Consider the following 19234-nt stretch of genomic DNA (forward strand, 5'->3'; position numbering starts at 1 on the left):
CTATGTCGGTTATCTTTGTTTGCAGAGCATCCTGACTCTCCAACACTTCAAGGAGTGTGTTACTTGCCTCCACATTCCATTCTTCCATGTCGGCCATGCGTTGTTCTGCTTCCCTCACTCTGCTGTTCTTAGTTTGCAATTCGCCAGAGAAGTCTTTAAATTTTTGATTTATTTCTTCTCTAAAATCGTTCAACTGATTCTGCATGTCATCCTGAAGCGAGAGTCGAAATGCACCCATATCACTTTTGAAGTCCGCTCTAAAAGCTCGTAATTCGTCTCGAATTGCCTGTATACCGGAGCTAGCCACTGCTTCGTTAGCTTTTCCTGCGTCGCCATTATTTCCACTGCCGTCTTCGCCGCCGTCAATATCTTCGGTTATTTCTCCTTTTTCCCGTTTAGAGCCTGTCTTATTTTTAACCCTTTTTGGCTTCTCCCCTTCCATGTTAAATTTCAGTTGATTTTAAACTTCCCAAGTGTATTTTCGAGGGGATTACAATCAACCGGTCTGGAGACGTTATTTCAAGCAGCCATCTGCTTCAGCGCCACACCGGTTACAAGTCAGTTGATGACTTTTTAATGTTAGTGTTTCTCTCACTGCTCTATCTGCGTTTGCTATGGCAAGAAAAGCAGAGAAAACACAATCAGATGCTGCCGGCCACTTGATGATCAGAATATGATCACTGTGTAGTGGCTTAATTCACAGATCTTATACCTGAGTATGAGCAATATACTATTAACCTTGTTTTATTCTAGAAAAGATCCAGCACAGTTTTAACCAGAAAAGTTGAATACATTTTATAACAGACTGTACAGCACTTTGAACTCCTGCAAGCTTTTCTCACACACAGATATCAAGGTTCAGCCTATGAATCTCAACAATGGTGACATGCTTCATGCCACAATGCATTCTGGGGGCATCATGCAAAACTCAGAAATATCAGCAATGTTCACTTGGGTTTTGTAATTGGATGCAATGGGTATCTGAGTGAAAGTTACAATCTATAGATGAGTATCGCCAGTGCAATTTACTTAAAAAATAAGTGGTTCTAGTAAGTAATATTACTTAGAATTTCTATTACTTAGAAATATTACTTACACCCCTTTAATGGCAGTAACCAGAAACCTGATATAATGGTGTTAAATCAAGATGAACAGCATCATAAAATATTTTTTTGAGTTAAAAACTTTTTCGGGCACAATGTAACAGAATTTGAAAGTGTCAAACTACTGAAATCACGTGACTTTGGTGATCCGATTCATGAATCGGTTCGAATCTTTGTTCTGAAATCGGCCATCACTATATAAGTCGTTATTTAGTGTTTTTTGCGCACTAACTCTATTCTGGCCTCTTCATCAATGATTGTAGAGCCGCTGTAGTGAGATGGGCTTTGTAACGACGTCTTTAGTGCCTTTATGGGTCTTGAGAGAGGAAATGACATTGGTGTCAATGAAGGCCTTTCTGAGCCATCGGATTTCAACACTAATATGACGGCTGTCCAACCACATTAGGCTAAGTTATTATTGACATATTTTTCATTTTTGGTGAACTGACCCTTTAAAAGCACAAGAGAGTTCCAGTGTAAGTCCCAATAAACAGATCTTAGGTCTTAATTGTAAAGCACATGAACATATTTGATCCCCTTCTAGACAAACTCTGCCCAGAATCCATCAGCAACCTTACAATTATTGCATAGGCTGGAAAAATTGGGGTTCAATTTGTGTCTGGGAAGTGGAACCGGAGTAATATGTAATCTGTGCAATATTTTAAACTGCATTTCCTGCTAAATAAGAGTGTGTTTGACACACCAGTCCCTAATCTGCTTCTGCTCCCAAATGATCCTTGTTCAAACTTATCAGCATATTATAAAAATGACTATGTACTGACCGAGAAGATGAAAGTTTGTTCAGCTCTTTTGTTGACAGGCTGAGGCCATCTGGATGGTATTTTAACTGCTTTGATGCAAAGCTATGTATTTGGTTATGCAAAGATGTGTCTACTGTCAATATTACACTTTGAAGCTGATGAAAGGTCATCAACTTATCTTTTTTCCATTACATCACCTATGAAAAAAAAACTCAGACACTAAAACCTATGTTCATCTTAACAAAGTGAATAGTTATATAGTGTAGCAAAGTTCGATAGTATGAGGAAGGAAGAGGACACGGGGGTCGGCTAGACGGTTGATGCTTGTTTATTAACTCAAACTTCCAATAACACACACTGCGGTGTGGATTCACATAAACACACGATCACTTCCGGGTCGGCACTTCCGGCTTCCGGTAACTCAGTCTCTGTGGGGGTTTGGCATCAACCGTCCGAACTCTCTCTCTCCCTGGTCTCTGGTTCCGCTGGTGTTTTATCCCGTCTCCGCGCTCATTACTGGAACAAGAGACAGGTGTTATTAATCTGCGTCCAACCCACTCACTTACCGCTCGTCCCGCGGCTCTCTCTCCCGCTGCAGACCTCGCTGAACCACGCCCCCCTTGCCACATACCCCCACCGCCCGACTCGCTCCGACGCAGCCCCCCCCCCCCCATTTCTGGAGAGGAAATCGGCCACAGCCATCTGAGCACCCGGCCTGTGGACCACCTTGAACTTAAACGGCTGAAGAGCTAGATACCAACGGGTGATCCGCGCGTTGGTATCCTTCATGCGGTGGAGCCATTGGAGAGGAGCGTGGTCCGAACAGAGAGTGAACTCCCGCCCCAGGAGGTAATAGCGGAGAGTGAGAACGGCCCATCTGATGGCCAAACACTCCTTCTCTATGGTGCTGTACTTAGCTTCCCTCTTGGAGAGCTTACGGCTAATGTACAGCACCGGCCGCTCTCCCCCCTCCACCTCCTGGGCCAGGACTGCGCCCAGCCCCCTGTCCGACGCGTCAGTCTGCAACAAGAAAGGGAGAGAAAAGTCAGGGGAGTGTAAAAGCGGCCCGCCACATAGAGCAGCCTTCACTTGGGTAAAAGCCTGTTGACACGGCTCCGTCCACTGGACCGTATCTGGTAGCCCCTTTCTAGTAAGATCAGTCAAAGGGCTGGTGAGGTCCGAATAATTTGGTATAAACCGTCTATAATATCCCGCCAGCCCCAAGAACTGTCTTACCTCCTTTTTGGTCTTGGGCCTCGGACAGGTTGCAATTGCGGCAGTCTTATCAATTTGGGGACGCACCTGCCCATGACCCAAGTGGAAGCCCAGATACCTTACTTCCACCCGCCCAATCGCACACTTCTTTGGATTGTCCGTGAGCCCCGCTCCCCTCAGCGACCTCAGGACCGCCCTCACATGCTGCATATGCCGCTGCCAATCGTGACTATAAATCACTATGTCATCCAGGTACGCAGCAGCATATGCAGCATGGGGACGCAAAATCCTATCCATGAGTCGCTGGAAGGTTGCGGGCGCCCCGAACAAGCCGAAAGGAAGCGTGACAAATTGGTGTAATCCAAACGGCGTGGTGAAAGCTGTTTTTTCTTTGGACAATGGAGAAAAGGGGATCTGCCAATAGCCCTTTGTTAAGTCCAGTGTCGAATAAAATCGAGCCGTGCCTAACCGATCAAGCAACTCTTCAACCCGCGGCATTGGATACGCGTCGAATTTCGACACAGCGTTCACCTTGCGGTAGTCCACACAGAACCTGACCGAGCCGTCTGTTTTGGGGACCAAAACTATCGGGCTCGCCCAGTCACTGTTGGACTCCTCGATTACTCCCATGTCGAGCATTGCGCCTAATTCTTCCTGAACTACTTTTTTCTTGTGTTCAGGCAAGCGATACGGCCGGCTGCGAACTACCACGCCCGGCTCGGTCTCGATATGGTGCTGAATCAAGTCGGTACGTCCCGGTAGGGGCGAGAACACGTCAGCGAACTCCGCCTGCAATTTCGATAAATCAGTGAGTTGTAACGGTGAGAGGTGATCTCCCCCAGGGGCCAGCGCGACTGATTGCGCTTTAATGCTCGCCTCTGGCCCGAGATCATCCTCTCCCCCGATCACCGTTGCCAACAACACTGATTCCACCTCATTCCATTTTTTTAGCAGGTTGAGGTGGTATATTTGACGTGCCCCGTTCCTATCGGATCGTATCACTTCATAATCGAGCTCTCCTATCTGTCGTGCGACCTCAAACGGCCCCTGCCACTTTGACATTAATTTTGAGCTCGACGTCGGGAGTAGAACGAGCACTTTCTCTCCCGGTGTGAATTTGCGTAGTTCAGTACCCCTGTTATATGACCGGCTCTGGCGGTCCTGGGCTTGCAACAAATTCTCCCTAGATAGCCGCCCCAAGGTGTGGAGTTTTGTTCGCAAGTCCATGACGTACTGAATTTCGTTTTTGGCCACAGAAGGCCCCTCCTCCCAAGTTTCTCGTAGGACGTCCAGCACCCCCCGTGGCTGCCGACCGTAGAGAAGCTCGAAGGGGGAAAACCCCGTGGAGGCTTGCGGGACCTCTCGCACAGCAAATAAGAGGGGTTCTAACCACCGATCCCAATTTTTGGCGTCTTCCTGTACGAATTTACGGATCATGGATTTAAGAGTGCGATTAAATCGTTCGACCAAGCCGTCTGTTTGTGGGTGATAGACGCTGGTTCGAATGGATTTAATGCCCAATAATCCGTACAATTCGCTTAACGTGCGTGACATAAACGCCGTGCCTTGATCAGTGAGGATTTCCCTCGGAATCCCCACCCGGGAGATTAAACGAAACAGGGCGTCCGCAACACTCTTCGCCGAGATGTTGCGGAGAGCCACTGCTTCCGGATATCGTGTTGCGTAGTCCACGATAACTAACGCAAAACGATGTCCGCGTGCGGATCGCTCTAATGGCCCGATGAGGTCCATCGCAATTCTCTCGAAGGGGACCTGCATTAATGGAAGGGGGCGCAATGGCGCTTTTGGGGCGGCCAGTGGATTCACCAACTGACATTCCGGACAAGACGCGCACCACCTGCGCACATTGTCATGAATGCCTGGCCAAAAAAATCGGGTCATTAAACGATTCACCGTGGCCGCCTGTCCCAGGTGGCCCGCCATTGGGTTAGAATGAGCCGCCTGGAAAAGCATTTCCCGGCGGCTCTTTGGTACTAACAGCTGGGTTGTATCTACCTTTGTCTGAGTGTCTTGGGTCACTCGATACAACCGATCCTTGATTATGGCAAAATATGGATACGAGACAGGCAAGGCAGGTTGGAGAGACTGACCGTCAATCGATCGGACCTGTTGGAAGGCATTTTTGAGGGTCTCATCTTGTGACTGCTCCAGCGGAAAGTCATCGCGGTCCGAGAGAATCAGTCTCTCGATCCCGCTCGGTTCCGCTGAAGCTGTCCCCAAGGGTCCCGTCTCAGTCTCCCCAAGCTGCACTCGCGCCGCCCCCCTCCTCGCCTTCTTCTCCCAAGCGGCATCCGCGCATAACGACCCCAATAACGCCGAAAAGGCGGGCCAATTTGTCCCCAGAATTAGCGGATGCCGGAGGTGTGGACTAACCGCCACCTCTATACTATGCTTTTTCCCCCGAAACTGTATCGTGACCGGGACAACCGGGTATTCCACCACATCCCCGTGCACACACCGCACCTTAACCATGCGGCTTGTATCCAATGCCCCAGGCTGCATCAGGCTTTGATGGATCGAGGTTTGGTTACATCCTGAATCCACCAAGGCCTGATATGTACCCCCCTTGATACTCACAGGAATTTGGTACTCTCCTGCTTGATCGGGGGTGGTCCGCTGGACGTTCGGGATCCGGATCATTGTTCCGATGTCCATCATCGGACATCGGTCCACAAAATGATCCGGATCGCCTCACCGCCAGCAGGCCAGCCCAGGCCTACCCGCTGCCCCGGCGGCGGGGAGTGGGTTGGAGGATGAGCGCGGAAAGGGGGCGGAACCAGAGCCATTGTCACTACCAGCCCCCAGCGGCCCCGCCCCCCTGGGCGGGGCCCGCGAACTCCCAGACGGTCCAAGGCCCATCCCACCCCGGCCTCTGGGGGGGACGCGAGGAGGGCCTGGAGGGCGGGACCTGGGGAGAGGGACAGGGCGAGAGAGAGAGAGAGAGGGGGGAGAGAGAGAGGGAGAAGTTAATGGGGGTTCGCCGACCCCCGGGCACGCCACCAGGTGGTCCTCCGCCAAGTTGATGGCCGTCTCCAGCGACGTGGGCCGGTGGCACTGGACCCACTCGGCGGTCTTCCTGGGAAGCCGAGTGATAAATTGCTCCAGCACCACCAGATCGACAACATGGTCCACGTCGCTGCCGGCGGCCAGAAGCCATCTGCGGCACTCGTCCCGGAGCTGTTGGGCCAATGCAAAGGGTCGACCGGACTCACCCCACTCCAGGGACCGGAAACGCTGTCGGTGTTGTTCCGGGGTCCGGCCGACCCGCTGAAGGATGGCCCTTTTCAGGTCGTCGTAGTCCAGGAGGTTCGCGACCGGTAGTTGTTGCGCGGCCGCCTGGGCTTCGCCGGATAGTAGGGGGATGAGGCGCACCGGCCACTGTGCCCGGGGCCACCCGCAGGCCTCCGCTGCCTTCTGGAATAGATCCACGAAGGCCTCCGGGTCGTCTTCCGGCCCCATCTTCTGGAGGGGCACGTGAACCGGTGCGCTGGCCCGCCCGGCGGCCTCGGCGCGAACCTCCCGGTCCATCCAGCTCCGGAACCGCTCGCGGTCCTCTTGCTGGCCTTGGACGATCGCCTCGAAGCGGCGCTCCTGTTCGGTCCGAAGGTCCAGCAACGCCTGGTGGTGTTCTTGGTGGAGGACCGCGAGGGAGTTGATGACATCCGCAAATGGCGAGGCGGAGGGCGTTGTCATGGCGGCGGCGCTGTCCTACTTCCTTCCCGGGTTTCGGCACCAGTGTAGCAAAGTTCGATAGTATGAGGAAGGAAGAGGACACGGGGGTCGGCTAGACGGTTGATGCTTGTTTATTAACTCAAACTTTCAATAACACACACTGCGGTGTGGATTCACATAAACACACGATCACTTCCGGGTCGGCACTTCCGGCTTCCGGTAACTCAGTCTCTGTGGGGGTTTGGCATCAACCGTCCGAACTCTCTCTCTCCCTGGTCTCTGGTTCCGCTGGTGTTTTATCCCGTCTCCGCGCTCATTACTGGAACAAGAGACAGGTGTTATTAATCTGCGTCCAACCCACTCACTTACCGCTCGTCCCGCGGCTCTCTCTCCCGCTGCAGACCTCGCTGAACCACGCCCCCCTTGCCACATATAGATAGTCGGGGTAACATTTAATTTGTAAAGGCAATCCAAATTAGGTGAAATCTTTATGCCCAAATATGTAAAACCACAGGAAGACCACTTAAACAACAACAAAAAAGACATCCAAGCCCAAAGAACGCAAAAATAATTTAATGTCCAGAGAAGGCACCAAATTCAGAGATGCAATCTATTCATTTGGTAAAAGAATTCTGCAGTGAGTCTAGATAGATTAAAACATCATCCGCATTAAGAGAGATGTTATAGATCATTTTCCATATCAGAGTCTTCTCTGATGACAAATTGCTACTGGCCTGGGTCAATAGCCAAAACAAGTAATAATAGTGACAGTGGACACCCTCGTCTGGTGCCTTGAGAAGAGACGAATTCAGATAATCGGGTGCCGTTTGTGACAAGGCAGGAAGTTGGGAGTGTATCTAAAATTTGGACCCATTTAAGTGTTTCCCAAGTTAAAATGACCAAACACGGAAAATAAATATGACCACTTAACCCAATCGAATGCCTTCTCAGCATCTAATGAGATTACCTTTGCAGAGAGACCTGAGTGATTAATAACATTAAAGGGTTAGTTCACCCAAAAATGAAAATTCTGTCGTTAATTACTTACCCTCATGTCCTTTGACACCCATAAGACCTTTGTTCATCTTTAGACACAGATGAAGATATTAGTGTTGAAATCCGATGGCTCAGAAAGGCCTTCATTGACACCAATGTCATTTCCTCTCTCAAGACCCATAAAGGCACTAAAGACGTCGTTACAAAGCCCATCTCACTACAGCGGCTCTACAATCATTAATGAAGAGATGAGAATAGTTTTTGTGCACAAAAAGAACTAAATAAGGATGTTTTCTTGGCACACTTAAGGCCCCTTGGGGCCTAAAGTGTGCCAAGAAAACATCCCCCACACCATTACACCACCACCACCAGCCTGCACAGTGGTAACAAGGCATGATGGATCCATGTTCTCATTCTGTTTACACCAAATTCTGACTCTACCATCTGAATGCCTCAACAGAAATCGAGACTCATCAGACCAGGCAACATTTTTCCAATTTAGGCCCCTTAGTGCCAATTGGGCATCGTTTAAATGCCACGGCCTACCTGAGCATTGTTTCTGACCATGTCCATCCCTTTATGACCACCATGTCCTCATCCTCTGATGGCTACTTCCAGCAGGATAATGCACCATGTCACAAAGCTTGAATCATTTCAAATTGGTTTCTTGAACATGACAATGAGTTGACTGTACTAAAATGGCCGCCACAGTCCCCAGATCTCAACCCAATAGAGCATCTTTGGGATGTGGTGGAACGGGAGCTTCGTGCCCTGGATGTGCATCCCACAAATCTCCATCAACTGCAAGATGCTCTCCTATCAATATGGGCCAACATTTCTAAAGAATGCTTTCAGCAGCTTAATGAATCAATGCCACGTAGAATTAAGGCAGTTCTGAAGGCGAAAGGGGGTCAAACACAGTATTAGTGTGTGTTCCTAATAATCCTTTAGGTGAGTGTATATAACACACACCTTTCTAAAACTACCAGCTTCTAATATATGTCTGGCAGTTTGGTAAAACTTCCCTGTTCTTCTGAAACTACCAGTTCCTGATATAGGCCTGATAGCTAGGTTGAACTTCCCTTTTCTTCTCAGCACATTTACAAAACGCTAAACCCCAATTCTCCATATGATGCAATAGGAGTTAAATGTTTTAAGCAATCATTGCATATCTAGCAAACAATAGATTACACAACATCTATAGGATCATAAAAGAAACTCAACATTTTCTGCCGGGCAAGACTGGGTCTCCTTATACGTGTCTAGAGTTCTGAACTTCTCCTGCAGTTTGAACATTTCACAATTTGCTCATTCAAGTTCACTCTGCAACATAAGATTTTTAATGGCATATATCACACAGCCATTTGATCTCTTCATCTGTTCAATGAGGGGGAACATTTGTCTTCCTCTCCAGGTCAATTCTCTCCCGGGAGAAGTTTTCTTTTCTTGTGGCTTTTATAGTTCTTTTCTCTTTCAACCAATTATTGACCATTCATGGCCAATTCAACAGTAACCAACTAATATTATGGGATGAAGAGCTCCCTTAACAAAGCCCATCTGATCTATACACTGCAAAAAATGCTTTTTTTACTTATTTTTGTCTTGTTTCTAGTCAAAATATCATACAATTCTTAAATTAAGAAACATTTACTAGACAAATGAAAAATTATTGTCTTGTTTTGGGAAAAAATAACTAAAACTTAAGAGTTTTTGCTTAAAATAATCAATATAATCTGCCAGTGGGGTAAGAAAAATAATCTTTTAAGAACTTGCTATTGCTCCTCAGATAAATTAGCAAAGCAATTAGTTAGTAATTCACTTGGATCGGACTCCAATTGTAAAGAGTAGAGTTCTCTAAAGCTCCAGTGAATATTAGTTTCTGTTCCTCTCAGTTCTGATTTCGTTTTAACTCCTACGGTGGCCGGTTTAGTCCAAGATTAACACGGCAATCCCCCTCTTCACATTCGACACGGTGCCATCGAGTGTTAAAACGCGAAAGGCGAAGCTTGAATTTACGGGTATGTCCCTCTTTGGCTACTGTACTTTCAAGATGGAGGAGCAACATGGCGGCCGGCATCCGAACCCCTCACCCGTATGTGTTTTCAATGGTATATTATAAACTTACAAGAATACTTTATTACTTGAAAGAAGTAAATATACATTAATGAGCACATATATTTTTGAACAGTGTTTTTAGCTAAGAATAAACTAAAAAAGTTACACAGTGTAGCTTTAAATAATACTCCAAATAACTCTATTAATTGCTTGATTATCATGACATATATTTCCAGCATTGTCTTTCAAAGTAGAGATGATTTGAGCCTGAAGGAGCCTCGGTAAAAAGTTGGCTATATATTTATTTTGTTTATTAGCAAATTTATACATACGTTGCTTTGCATAATAATGATTTCTTAGCTTTTTTTGTAAGAATGGCTTCAAGAGAAGTTCTTGCAGTTTTGATTTGTGCCAATGGCTCATCTGAAGGTATTTTCATATCTAACTCGAAGATCATGGAGCTTCACTTCCAGCTTTCTTTGATCTGCTAGCCTCTTATTTTTCAGGTTTGATACGTATTAAATATTTACACTGCTAGTTTAGTACCCCACATCCAGGATGCACTGCAAAAATGCTCTTCTTACTCAGTCATGTTGTCTTGTTTCTAGTCTAATAATTCTTAATAATTAATCTAATTATTAATTAATAATCTAATAATTCTAGTCTAATATCTAATAATTCTTAAATCAAGCTGCATTTACTAGATCAGTAAAACGACACAAGAATTTTTTTCTTGTTTTGTTGAAAATAAAATCAAAATGAAGTGAGTTTTTGCTTAAAACAGGCAAAATGATCTGCAATGGGGTGAGAAAAATAAACTTGTTTCTTGTTTCCGTCCCAATCAGAAATAAGATTATTTTCCTCAAAAACTCTCTTCATTTTGATATTTTCCCCAAGAAAACAAGAACAAATATCTAATGTAATTTTACAAAATTTAAAAAAAAAAAAACTAAATAAGAGCATTTTTTTGCAGTGTTCTTTGTTATTTAATACATTGCAGCACTGAACATACATACACAGTATACAATATTTTCTGATTACTATTTACGATTGCTATAGTAGAGATCAGCATTCTTTTAATGTAATGTCTAATGAATGATGTGTAGTGTTTATATATTGACGTGTATGATTGATTTTCAGAACAGATTAAATTGTTTTGAGCTGAATGTTTATTTTGCCAGAAGAGTTTTTTTTTCTTTAAATGTAGTTTGAAGATTGGATTTGGTTTTAAATGTTGTGAGAAAACGACAAGATGTTTAAACTCTTCAGACAATAACTCTTTGAAAACTGAAGTGTGTCATATGACAGGAAATTCTTCATAAACTCTTCCCCTTCTCTCTCTCTCTCTCTCTCTCTCTCTCTCTCTCTCTCTCTCTCTCTCTCTCTCTCTCTCTCTCTCTCTCTCTCTCTCTCTCTCTCTGTGTTTATGACAGACTCAGGCTGCAGTTTTGTTGTAACGCCACAGAATCATTCATCCTCACCAAACGCAACACAGCCATCAATCAATCCATCGAATATGAAACAAGTGCAATAAAAACATACACAATAAATGAAGCACTTCACAGTATGCTGCCCGAGGTGTGTGTTTATGTGTGTATGTGTGCGTGTGTGTACTTATATTACATTGTGGGAACCAAATATCCCCACAATGTAATATAAACCTGAGATCAGCAACAATGTAAATGGATTTATAAACATATTAAATCGTATTTTTATTGTTTGTTTTTTTGTGAGAAAGTAAAAATGCAGAATGTTTCCTATGATATGTAGGTTTAGGGGCTTAGTGTGTGTGTGTGTGTGTGTGTGTGTGTGTGTGTGTGTGTGTGTGTGCAGGACTTCCCCTGGTCCGGTCGTCATCTGGGTCGGTGTGCTGTGGTCGGCAGCGGTGGGATTCTGAAAAACAGCAGCTGTGGGAATGAGATTGACAGCGCAGACTTCGTCATACGGTAAACACATCCCATCATTCCTTGCTCACTCACTGACCACATCCATCTGTAGTCATCCATTCTTCATGTTAATGTGAAGTCTTCTCTCTCCTGCAGATTTAATTTGGCAGCTATTAATGACAGTGATGTTGGGCTGAAGACAGATCTGATAACCATCAACCCCAGTCAGATTCGGTCAGTGTTCTCACACACTCTCAGATTCTTATTTTTAATGATTGCCGTTTTTAAATAAAATCATTCTTAAGGCCCTTTCACACAGGACGCGTAAAGAAAAAGCGACATGAAAAATATGTGCTAATATTTGTACTTTGATAATTTAAAACCTTTGAAGCCAGTGAAAAAACTCCAATGTCTTGATTATTACAACCCCAAATCAGAAAAAGTTGGGACAGTTTGGAAAACGCAAATAAAAAAAGAAAGAAGTGATTTCTAAATTTACTTTGACTTGTATTTCATTGCAGACAATATGAACACAAAATATTTCATGTTTTGTCTGGTCAACTTCATGTCATTTGTAAATATGCATCCTTTCCTGTCATTCAGACCTGCAACACATTTCAAAAAAAGCTGGGACAGGAGCAATTTAGGGCTAGTAATGAGGTAAAAGGGTTAAATAATGATGTGATTTGAAACAGGTGATGTCAACAGGTGATTGAAATTATGATTTGGTGCAAAAGCAGCATCCAAGAAAGATCTAATCCTTTAGGAGCAAAGATGGGCCGAGGATCGCCAGTTTGCCAACAAATACGTGAGAAAATAATTGAAATGTTTAAAAACAATGTTCCTCAAAGAAAGATAGGAAGAGATTTGGATATTTCACATTCAACAGTGCATAACATAATTACAAGATTCAAGGAATCTGGAGGAATTTCAGTGCGTAAAGGACAAGGCCGCAAGCCTAAGCTGAACAACCGATCTCCGATCCCTCAGGCGGCACTGCATCAAGAATCGTCATACATCTAGAAGCGATATCACCACATGGGCTCAGGACTACTTTGGCAAACCTTTGTCAAGTACCACAATACGTAGTTACATCCACAAATGGCAGTAAAAACTGTACTGTGCCAAAAGGAAGCCTTATGTTAACAGTGTCCAGAAGCGCCGTCGACTTCTCTGGGCTCGGAGGCATCTGGGATGGACCATCACACAGTGGAAATGTGTACTGTGGTCAGATGAATCAGTATTTTAGGTATTTTTTGGGAGGAATGGACGCCGTGTGCTCCGGACCAAAGAAGAAAAGGATCATCCAGACTGTTACCAGCAACAAGTCCAAAAGCCAGGGTCTGTCATGGTATGGGGTTGTGTCAGTGCCCTTGGCAAAGGTAACTTGCACTTCTGTGAAGGCACCATTAATGCTGAAGAGTACATCGAGATTTTGGAGCATAATATGCTGCCTTCAAGAAGATATCTTTTCCAGGGACGTCCATGCATATTTCAACAAGACAATGCAAAACCACATTCTGCACACATTACAAAGTCCTGGCTGCGGAGGAAGAGGGTACGGGTACTTGACTGGCCTGCCTGCAGTCCCGACCTGTCTCCAATAGAGAATGTGTGGCACATTTTGAAGCACAAAATGCGACAACGAAGACCCCGTACTGTTGCCCACCTTAAGACTTGTTTGCAGGAAGAATGGGACAAAATTACACCTGAAACACTTCATCACTTGGTGTCTTCAGTCCCTAAACGTCTTTTAAGTGTTGTGAAAAGGAATGGCAACATTACAAAGTGGTAAATGCTTTACTGTCCCAACTTTTTTTGAAATGTGTTGCAGGTCTGAATGACAGGAAAGGATGCATATTTACAAATGACATGAAGTTGACCAGACAAAACATGACATATTTTGTGTTCATATTGTCTGCAATGAAATACAAGTCAAAGTAATTTTAGAAATCACTTATTTGCACATTCCATACTGTCCCAACTTTTTCTGATTTGGGGTTCTATTTATTTGTTGAAATTATTACTATAAGGACACAAAATAAGAATAAACGATAACACAATATTTAAAAAAGAATCATTTATAGGTCAGTGTATGTGGATATAGATGGAAGGCTAAACTCCGCCTCATAAACCATTTGTTGAAATTTAATTTTTAGCCAGGACTGCCGCTCTGACGGCAGTCTTCTCATGGCTGGGGCCAGGCTCATTAAAAATGATATGTGTCATTATTCTCCTCTCGCTCCCTGACTTTCTTCTCCTCCCTGGGCTCTTTCCTCAATAAATAATCCTCAAAAAAGTCCTTAGATTTTTTTTTTCTGAGGAGGTGGAGAGGAATGCTCTCCCTCACTCTCAGATGTGCCCTGACCTGCATCATCAATCACCTGATCCTCCTCAAGATTGCTGCAGACCCTGTTCAAAAGCATTCTGTAAACTTTCCTGTGCCACCTCATTATACAAACAATACAACTTCATCGCTGTATTTCAGATATATTGGGGGTTGGGGGGGTAGTTTATTCATCTGAATTAACAGGCTACAGCTACCTCCTGAAAGAAGTAGAAGCCTCAAGGAAGTTCATGCACTCCATGTACTTCCACCTCTTCCTCTGTTTTCCAGCCTGTCCACTTTTAGTTTCCTTTTCCTCTCTCCTTTTTCTTACATAGGTGTCCCTGAGATTTTTCCACAGTTTTTTTTGCATCTAACTAAAACACAGTGCGTTTTGTAATGTATAGTATCGTACAAGCAGCCCTAGATAGTTTCACTACATTTTGTTTCCTTATTATAAAGTAAACATGCTCTCTGTGTTAGCTTTCTATCCCAAATGTTGTCTAGCCTGCTAGCCTTCAACAACACAACAAATAACGAACACACAACATACTCACAGTCATGATATCCGAGTTGGCTGGCAATGCTATGCCACACATTGTCTTTCATGTCGTTGTCCTTATAATTTTTGTTTGTTTTATCAAACAAAAAGGGATGAGTAGACACACAAGCAATAAGAAGGTCTGTCATTGTTGCTGTGACGTCACCTTTGTCTCCGTGTATGTGATTGGTTGAAGCCTTTTCTGTCTCCGCGAAAGTAAAAAAAATCGACATCGAAGCAGGAAAAAAAAATGCTGTTTTTTCGACCTAGAACATTCGCGTTTGGTGTGGAAGAGCTCATTACACACACAGCTGATCAAAAAATAAAACCATCGCGCGAATCATTCGCGCGTCAAAATCGCGTCCAGTGTGAAAGGGCCTTAACTCCCACTTTACTCAAAAACACATTAATTCGCCATTACTGGCATCCCTATATACTCTAAATGAAAATACTATATGCAGGTCCTGTTCAGATTGTATTGTTTTCTTAAAGATGTATTGTAATTACATAAAATTTATACTCTGGTTAAACTGCAAAAAAATATTCATTCATTACACATAGACTGATATATTTCAAATGTTTATTTCTTTTAATTTTGATGATTATAACTGACAACTAAGGAAAATCCCAAATTCAGTATCTCAGAAAATCTGAATATTGTGAACACCTGGTGCCACACTCTAATCAGCTAATGAACTCAAAACACCTGCAAAGGCCTTTAAATGGTCTCTCAGTCTAGTTCTGTAGGCGACACAATCATGAGGAAGACTGCTGACTGGACAGTTGTCCAAAAGATGACCACTGACACCTTGCAAACGAGGGGAAGAAACAAGAGGTCATTGCAAAAGAGGCTGGCTGTTCACTGAGCTCTGTGTCCAAGCACATTAATAATAGAGGTGACGTGAATGAAAAGATGTGGTAGAAAAAAGTGTAAAAGCAATAGGGATAACAGCACCCTGGAGAGGATTGTGAAACAAAACCCATTCAAAAATGTGGGAGAGATTCACAAAGAGTGGACTGCAGCTGGAGTCAGTGCTTTAAGAGCCACTACACACAGACGTATGCAAGACATAGGTTTGTCGCATTTCTTGTGTCAAATCGTTCTTGAACAACAGACAGCGTCAGAAGCGTTTTGCCTAGGCTAAAGACAAAAAGTTCTCTGTTGAAAGTAAATTTTGTATTTTCTTTGGGAATCAGGGTCCCAGAGTCTGGAGGAAGAAAGGAGAGGAACACAATCCATGTTGCTTGAGGCCCAGTGTAAAGTTTCCACAGTCAGTGATGGTTTGGGGTCCAAGTTTTAGAGCACTTCATGCTTCCTGCTGCTTACCAACTTTATGGAGATGCAGATTTCATTTTCCAACAGGACTTGGCACCTGCTCACAGTGCCAAAGCGACCAGTACCTGGTTTAAGGACCATGGTATCCCTGTTCTTAGGGTGCTTTCACACCTACATTGTTTGGTCCGGATTTTCAAACTTTTCAGTTTGGTACGAACCAAAATGACAGGTGTGAAACCTCCCTCGGACCATGGTCCGGACCAAACAGATGAAATTTGGTCCGACGAAAAGAGGTAGTCTCTGTCCGGACCAAACAGAACAAAGGTTCGGTTTGTTTCTTGTGTGAAAGCATTTTCTGTATAGTTCGGACTTTCAGAGCATTTACAGGAAGTTCTGGTGTAGGATTAGTGAAAAAACACAGATTAAACTCACAGCACATGCAGTGATGGAGCACGCAGCATTTTAAACAGAACCGCTTGTGTAGTCATGTCAGCTTGCGTGAACAGCGTGCTCTGAGAAGTAGCCTGTATGCTGAGTTTCGGTATATTTATGAGACCGCTCCAGTTCATGTGCAACGCAAATGATCACTCCTTCACGGTTTGATGAAGGCAAATGATGAAACAATGAAGATACAAAATACAAAGCTTTCTACAAAACAAATCTTAATGAAGTGGTCAAAATTATTTCTGACTCGATGTCTTTGACATATATTGCACATCTGTGCACGTTTCATAACCAATATAGCCTAGATGAAATTTAAAAATAACATTATAATATTTAATCATAACTATAAAATCAAATACATTGTTTGGCTAAAAAGCCTATCTTCTAGGAGCTCCTCCTTTTCTGTCGGCGCCGATAAAATGTTTGCACAGCGAGGACATTCATTTGGTGGATTTGCCTCGAGTATAGTTGGTGCTGCAGATAGTAATGCCATAATATTAACAGTATTGGCAACGATGGGTCTGTTCATTCATTCTTGTCAAAGTTAGCCGCTGAATTGACAACACACTGACGTCAGACGCTCGTCCGCTAACAAACCAATCAATGTTCAGATGCAGCCCACATAGATGATGACGACAGGACGCCAGTGCTAGTGTAAAGTTCTTTGGTGCGCTCGCATAACTGCAATGTGAAAGCAAACTAAAAAGAACCAAATGTCCAAACACAAACTTTGGTTCGGACCTTGGTGCGGACTTTCAGGTGTGAAAACGCCCTTAATTGGCCAGCAAACTCGCCTGACCTTAACCCCATATAAAATCTATGGGGTATTGTGAAGAGGAAGATGCGATATGCCAGACCCAACAATGCAGAAGAGCTGAAGGCCACTATCTGAGCAACCTGAGCAACCCGCATTGCTGCAGTAATTCAGGCAAAAGTACCCCCAACTAAGTATTAAGTGCTGTACATGCTCATACTATTCATGTTCATACTTTTCCAAGATTTCTAAAAATACTTTCTTTGTATTGGTCTTAAGTAATATTCTAATTTTCTGAGGGATTTGGGATTTTCCTTAGTTGTCCGTTATAATCATCAAAATTAAAAGAAATAAACGTTTGAACTATATCAGTCTATGTGAACTGAATGAATATAATGAACAAGTTTCACTTTTTGAGGATGTTCTAATTATATAAGCAGCACCTGTATGATCATCTAGTGTACAGTTAGCAGCATTTCTTAAAAACTCTGTGTCTGCAGATTCAAAAACCTGGAGGCCAATCCGGATCCGTTGGTGGAGCGGGTCAGTGTGTACGGAAACGCCTCCCTCATTATTCCCGCCTTTGCCTACACATTCTGCACATCAGTGTCGATCAGAGCACTCAGAGTCCTGCAGCCAATCAGACCTCAGCAGCCGGTGTTGTTCTTCAGCCCCTATTACCTGCGGACACTGGACCGGTTCTGGAAGGGGCGTGGCCTGCAGGAGGTCCGCCTCTCCACGGGTTTTCTTTTGATCAGCACTGCACTTGAACTGTGTGAGCACGTGCACGTTTACGGATTCTGGCCGTTCGACAGCGACCTGCAGGAGCGGCCGATTCCATACCATTATTACGATCTGTTGCGCCCACACCCCCGAATGCACAAAATGCCGGAGGAGTTTGTGCGGCTGCTGCAGCTCCACAGCCAGGGGGCGCTGACGCTGCACCTGCAGCCCTGCTCCTCACCAGGGGCGGATCAAGAAAATAATTTATAGGGAGGACTTTGAGAGGTGGCAACACCAAACCAAAAAAGTATTCGATCATCTACACCAGTGGTTTTGTAACCTTTCCTGGAGACACCCCTCCCCTGCGCATTTTGTATGTCTACGGGTGCTTTCACACCTGCCTCATTTAGTTCGGTTGAATCCTACTAGAGTTGGTTTCCCTCTTTGGTGCGGTTCGTTTGGTCAGGTCTGAAAGCAGCAATCGCACTCGGGTGCGCACCAAAAGCGGACCAAACAAACGTACCGAGACCTCCTTGAAGAGCTGGTCTGGGTACGCTTTCAAACGAACTCTGGAGCGGTTTGTTTGTGGTAAGAACGTGATCCGACCTCGAACAGAACCAACTGCAAAAGTACTGATCATTTTTGGACTAAACCAGCTGCCGTAGTTAGCTGTGCATGAGATTATTACCTGATAGATTGTTGGAAATATTTTCGGGAAGATGAGCATGTCAAGAATAATTAATGCACGCCTCCTCTTGAAGTGACGAGCGATGCGCGCTCGCTGTCTGCAGTGCATTAGAGCGTTGTTTTCATGTCGCATCCGCGCTTCATTATAGAAATGTGTTGTTTGGGTATTGGTAAATACACACAGTGTAGTAAATTATGGCCAGGGACAAAACCAGCCCGCAGTCGTCTCTCCATAGTGTTATTATAGTTTGCTGGCTTTGCCTCTTCTGTTGGAATTTTTCCACACCTAAATTCTGACCAATCGAAAAGCAGTTTAGGAAATACGCCATGGCCAATGAGTGATGTGGATGTTGTCACGTGCCTGAGTTTTGGTTCGTTTCAACTGGTTCGGACCGAAGCAATCAGTGTGGTGTGAAAAGGAACTAAAAAAGCTGAAAAATGCAACAATGTATAATTGTTTGCCCTTGGTTCGGACCAAATGAACCGAACTAGAGATGTGAAAGCACCCAACGTCTACACTAATCCGGATACATTTAAAAACGGAGATTTCGTCTAAAAACGCTCCGCGTCCACACTATCATTTTCAATCGTTTTCCAAAAAACGTTCATCAGCACTGAAACGTCTGAAAGCGCTTACATCCCCGTACTGCGCATGAGCAAATCGAAGACGCTTGCGTCATTTCCGCTACTCGTTTATTTACTCTTTGAAATTTTGCGGCAATGTCGAGAAAATGAGTTTTTTAACAGTATGTACAAACTGACAATAATATTTAA

At 44.4% G+C, this 19234-nt stretch overlaps 1 protein-coding gene across 1 annotated transcript in view; it reads left to right on the forward strand.

Annotated features, from left to right (window-relative positions):
* Positions 1–18369, forward strand: part of LOC137078272 (alpha-2,8-sialyltransferase 8E-like) — a 38093-nt gene extending 19724 nt beyond the window's left edge. The window contains exons 4-7 of the mRNA XM_067445431.1: positions 11257–11401; positions 11657–11769; positions 11866–11943; positions 17551–18369. Coding sequence (XP_067301532.1) covers positions 11257–11401; positions 11657–11769; positions 11866–11943; positions 17551–18043 — 829 coding nt within the window. The 3' untranslated portion in view covers positions 18044–18369. The remainder of the gene's footprint in view (positions 1–11256; positions 11402–11656; positions 11770–11865; positions 11944–17550) is intronic.
* The last annotated feature ends 865 nt before the right edge of the window (positions 18370–19234 follow it).

This window comes from Pseudorasbora parva, chromosome 6 (assembly GCF_024679245.1).
Source record: "Pseudorasbora parva isolate DD20220531a chromosome 6, ASM2467924v1, whole genome shotgun sequence".
Classification (NCBI taxonomy): domain Eukaryota; kingdom Metazoa; phylum Chordata; class Actinopteri; order Cypriniformes; family Gobionidae; genus Pseudorasbora; species Pseudorasbora parva.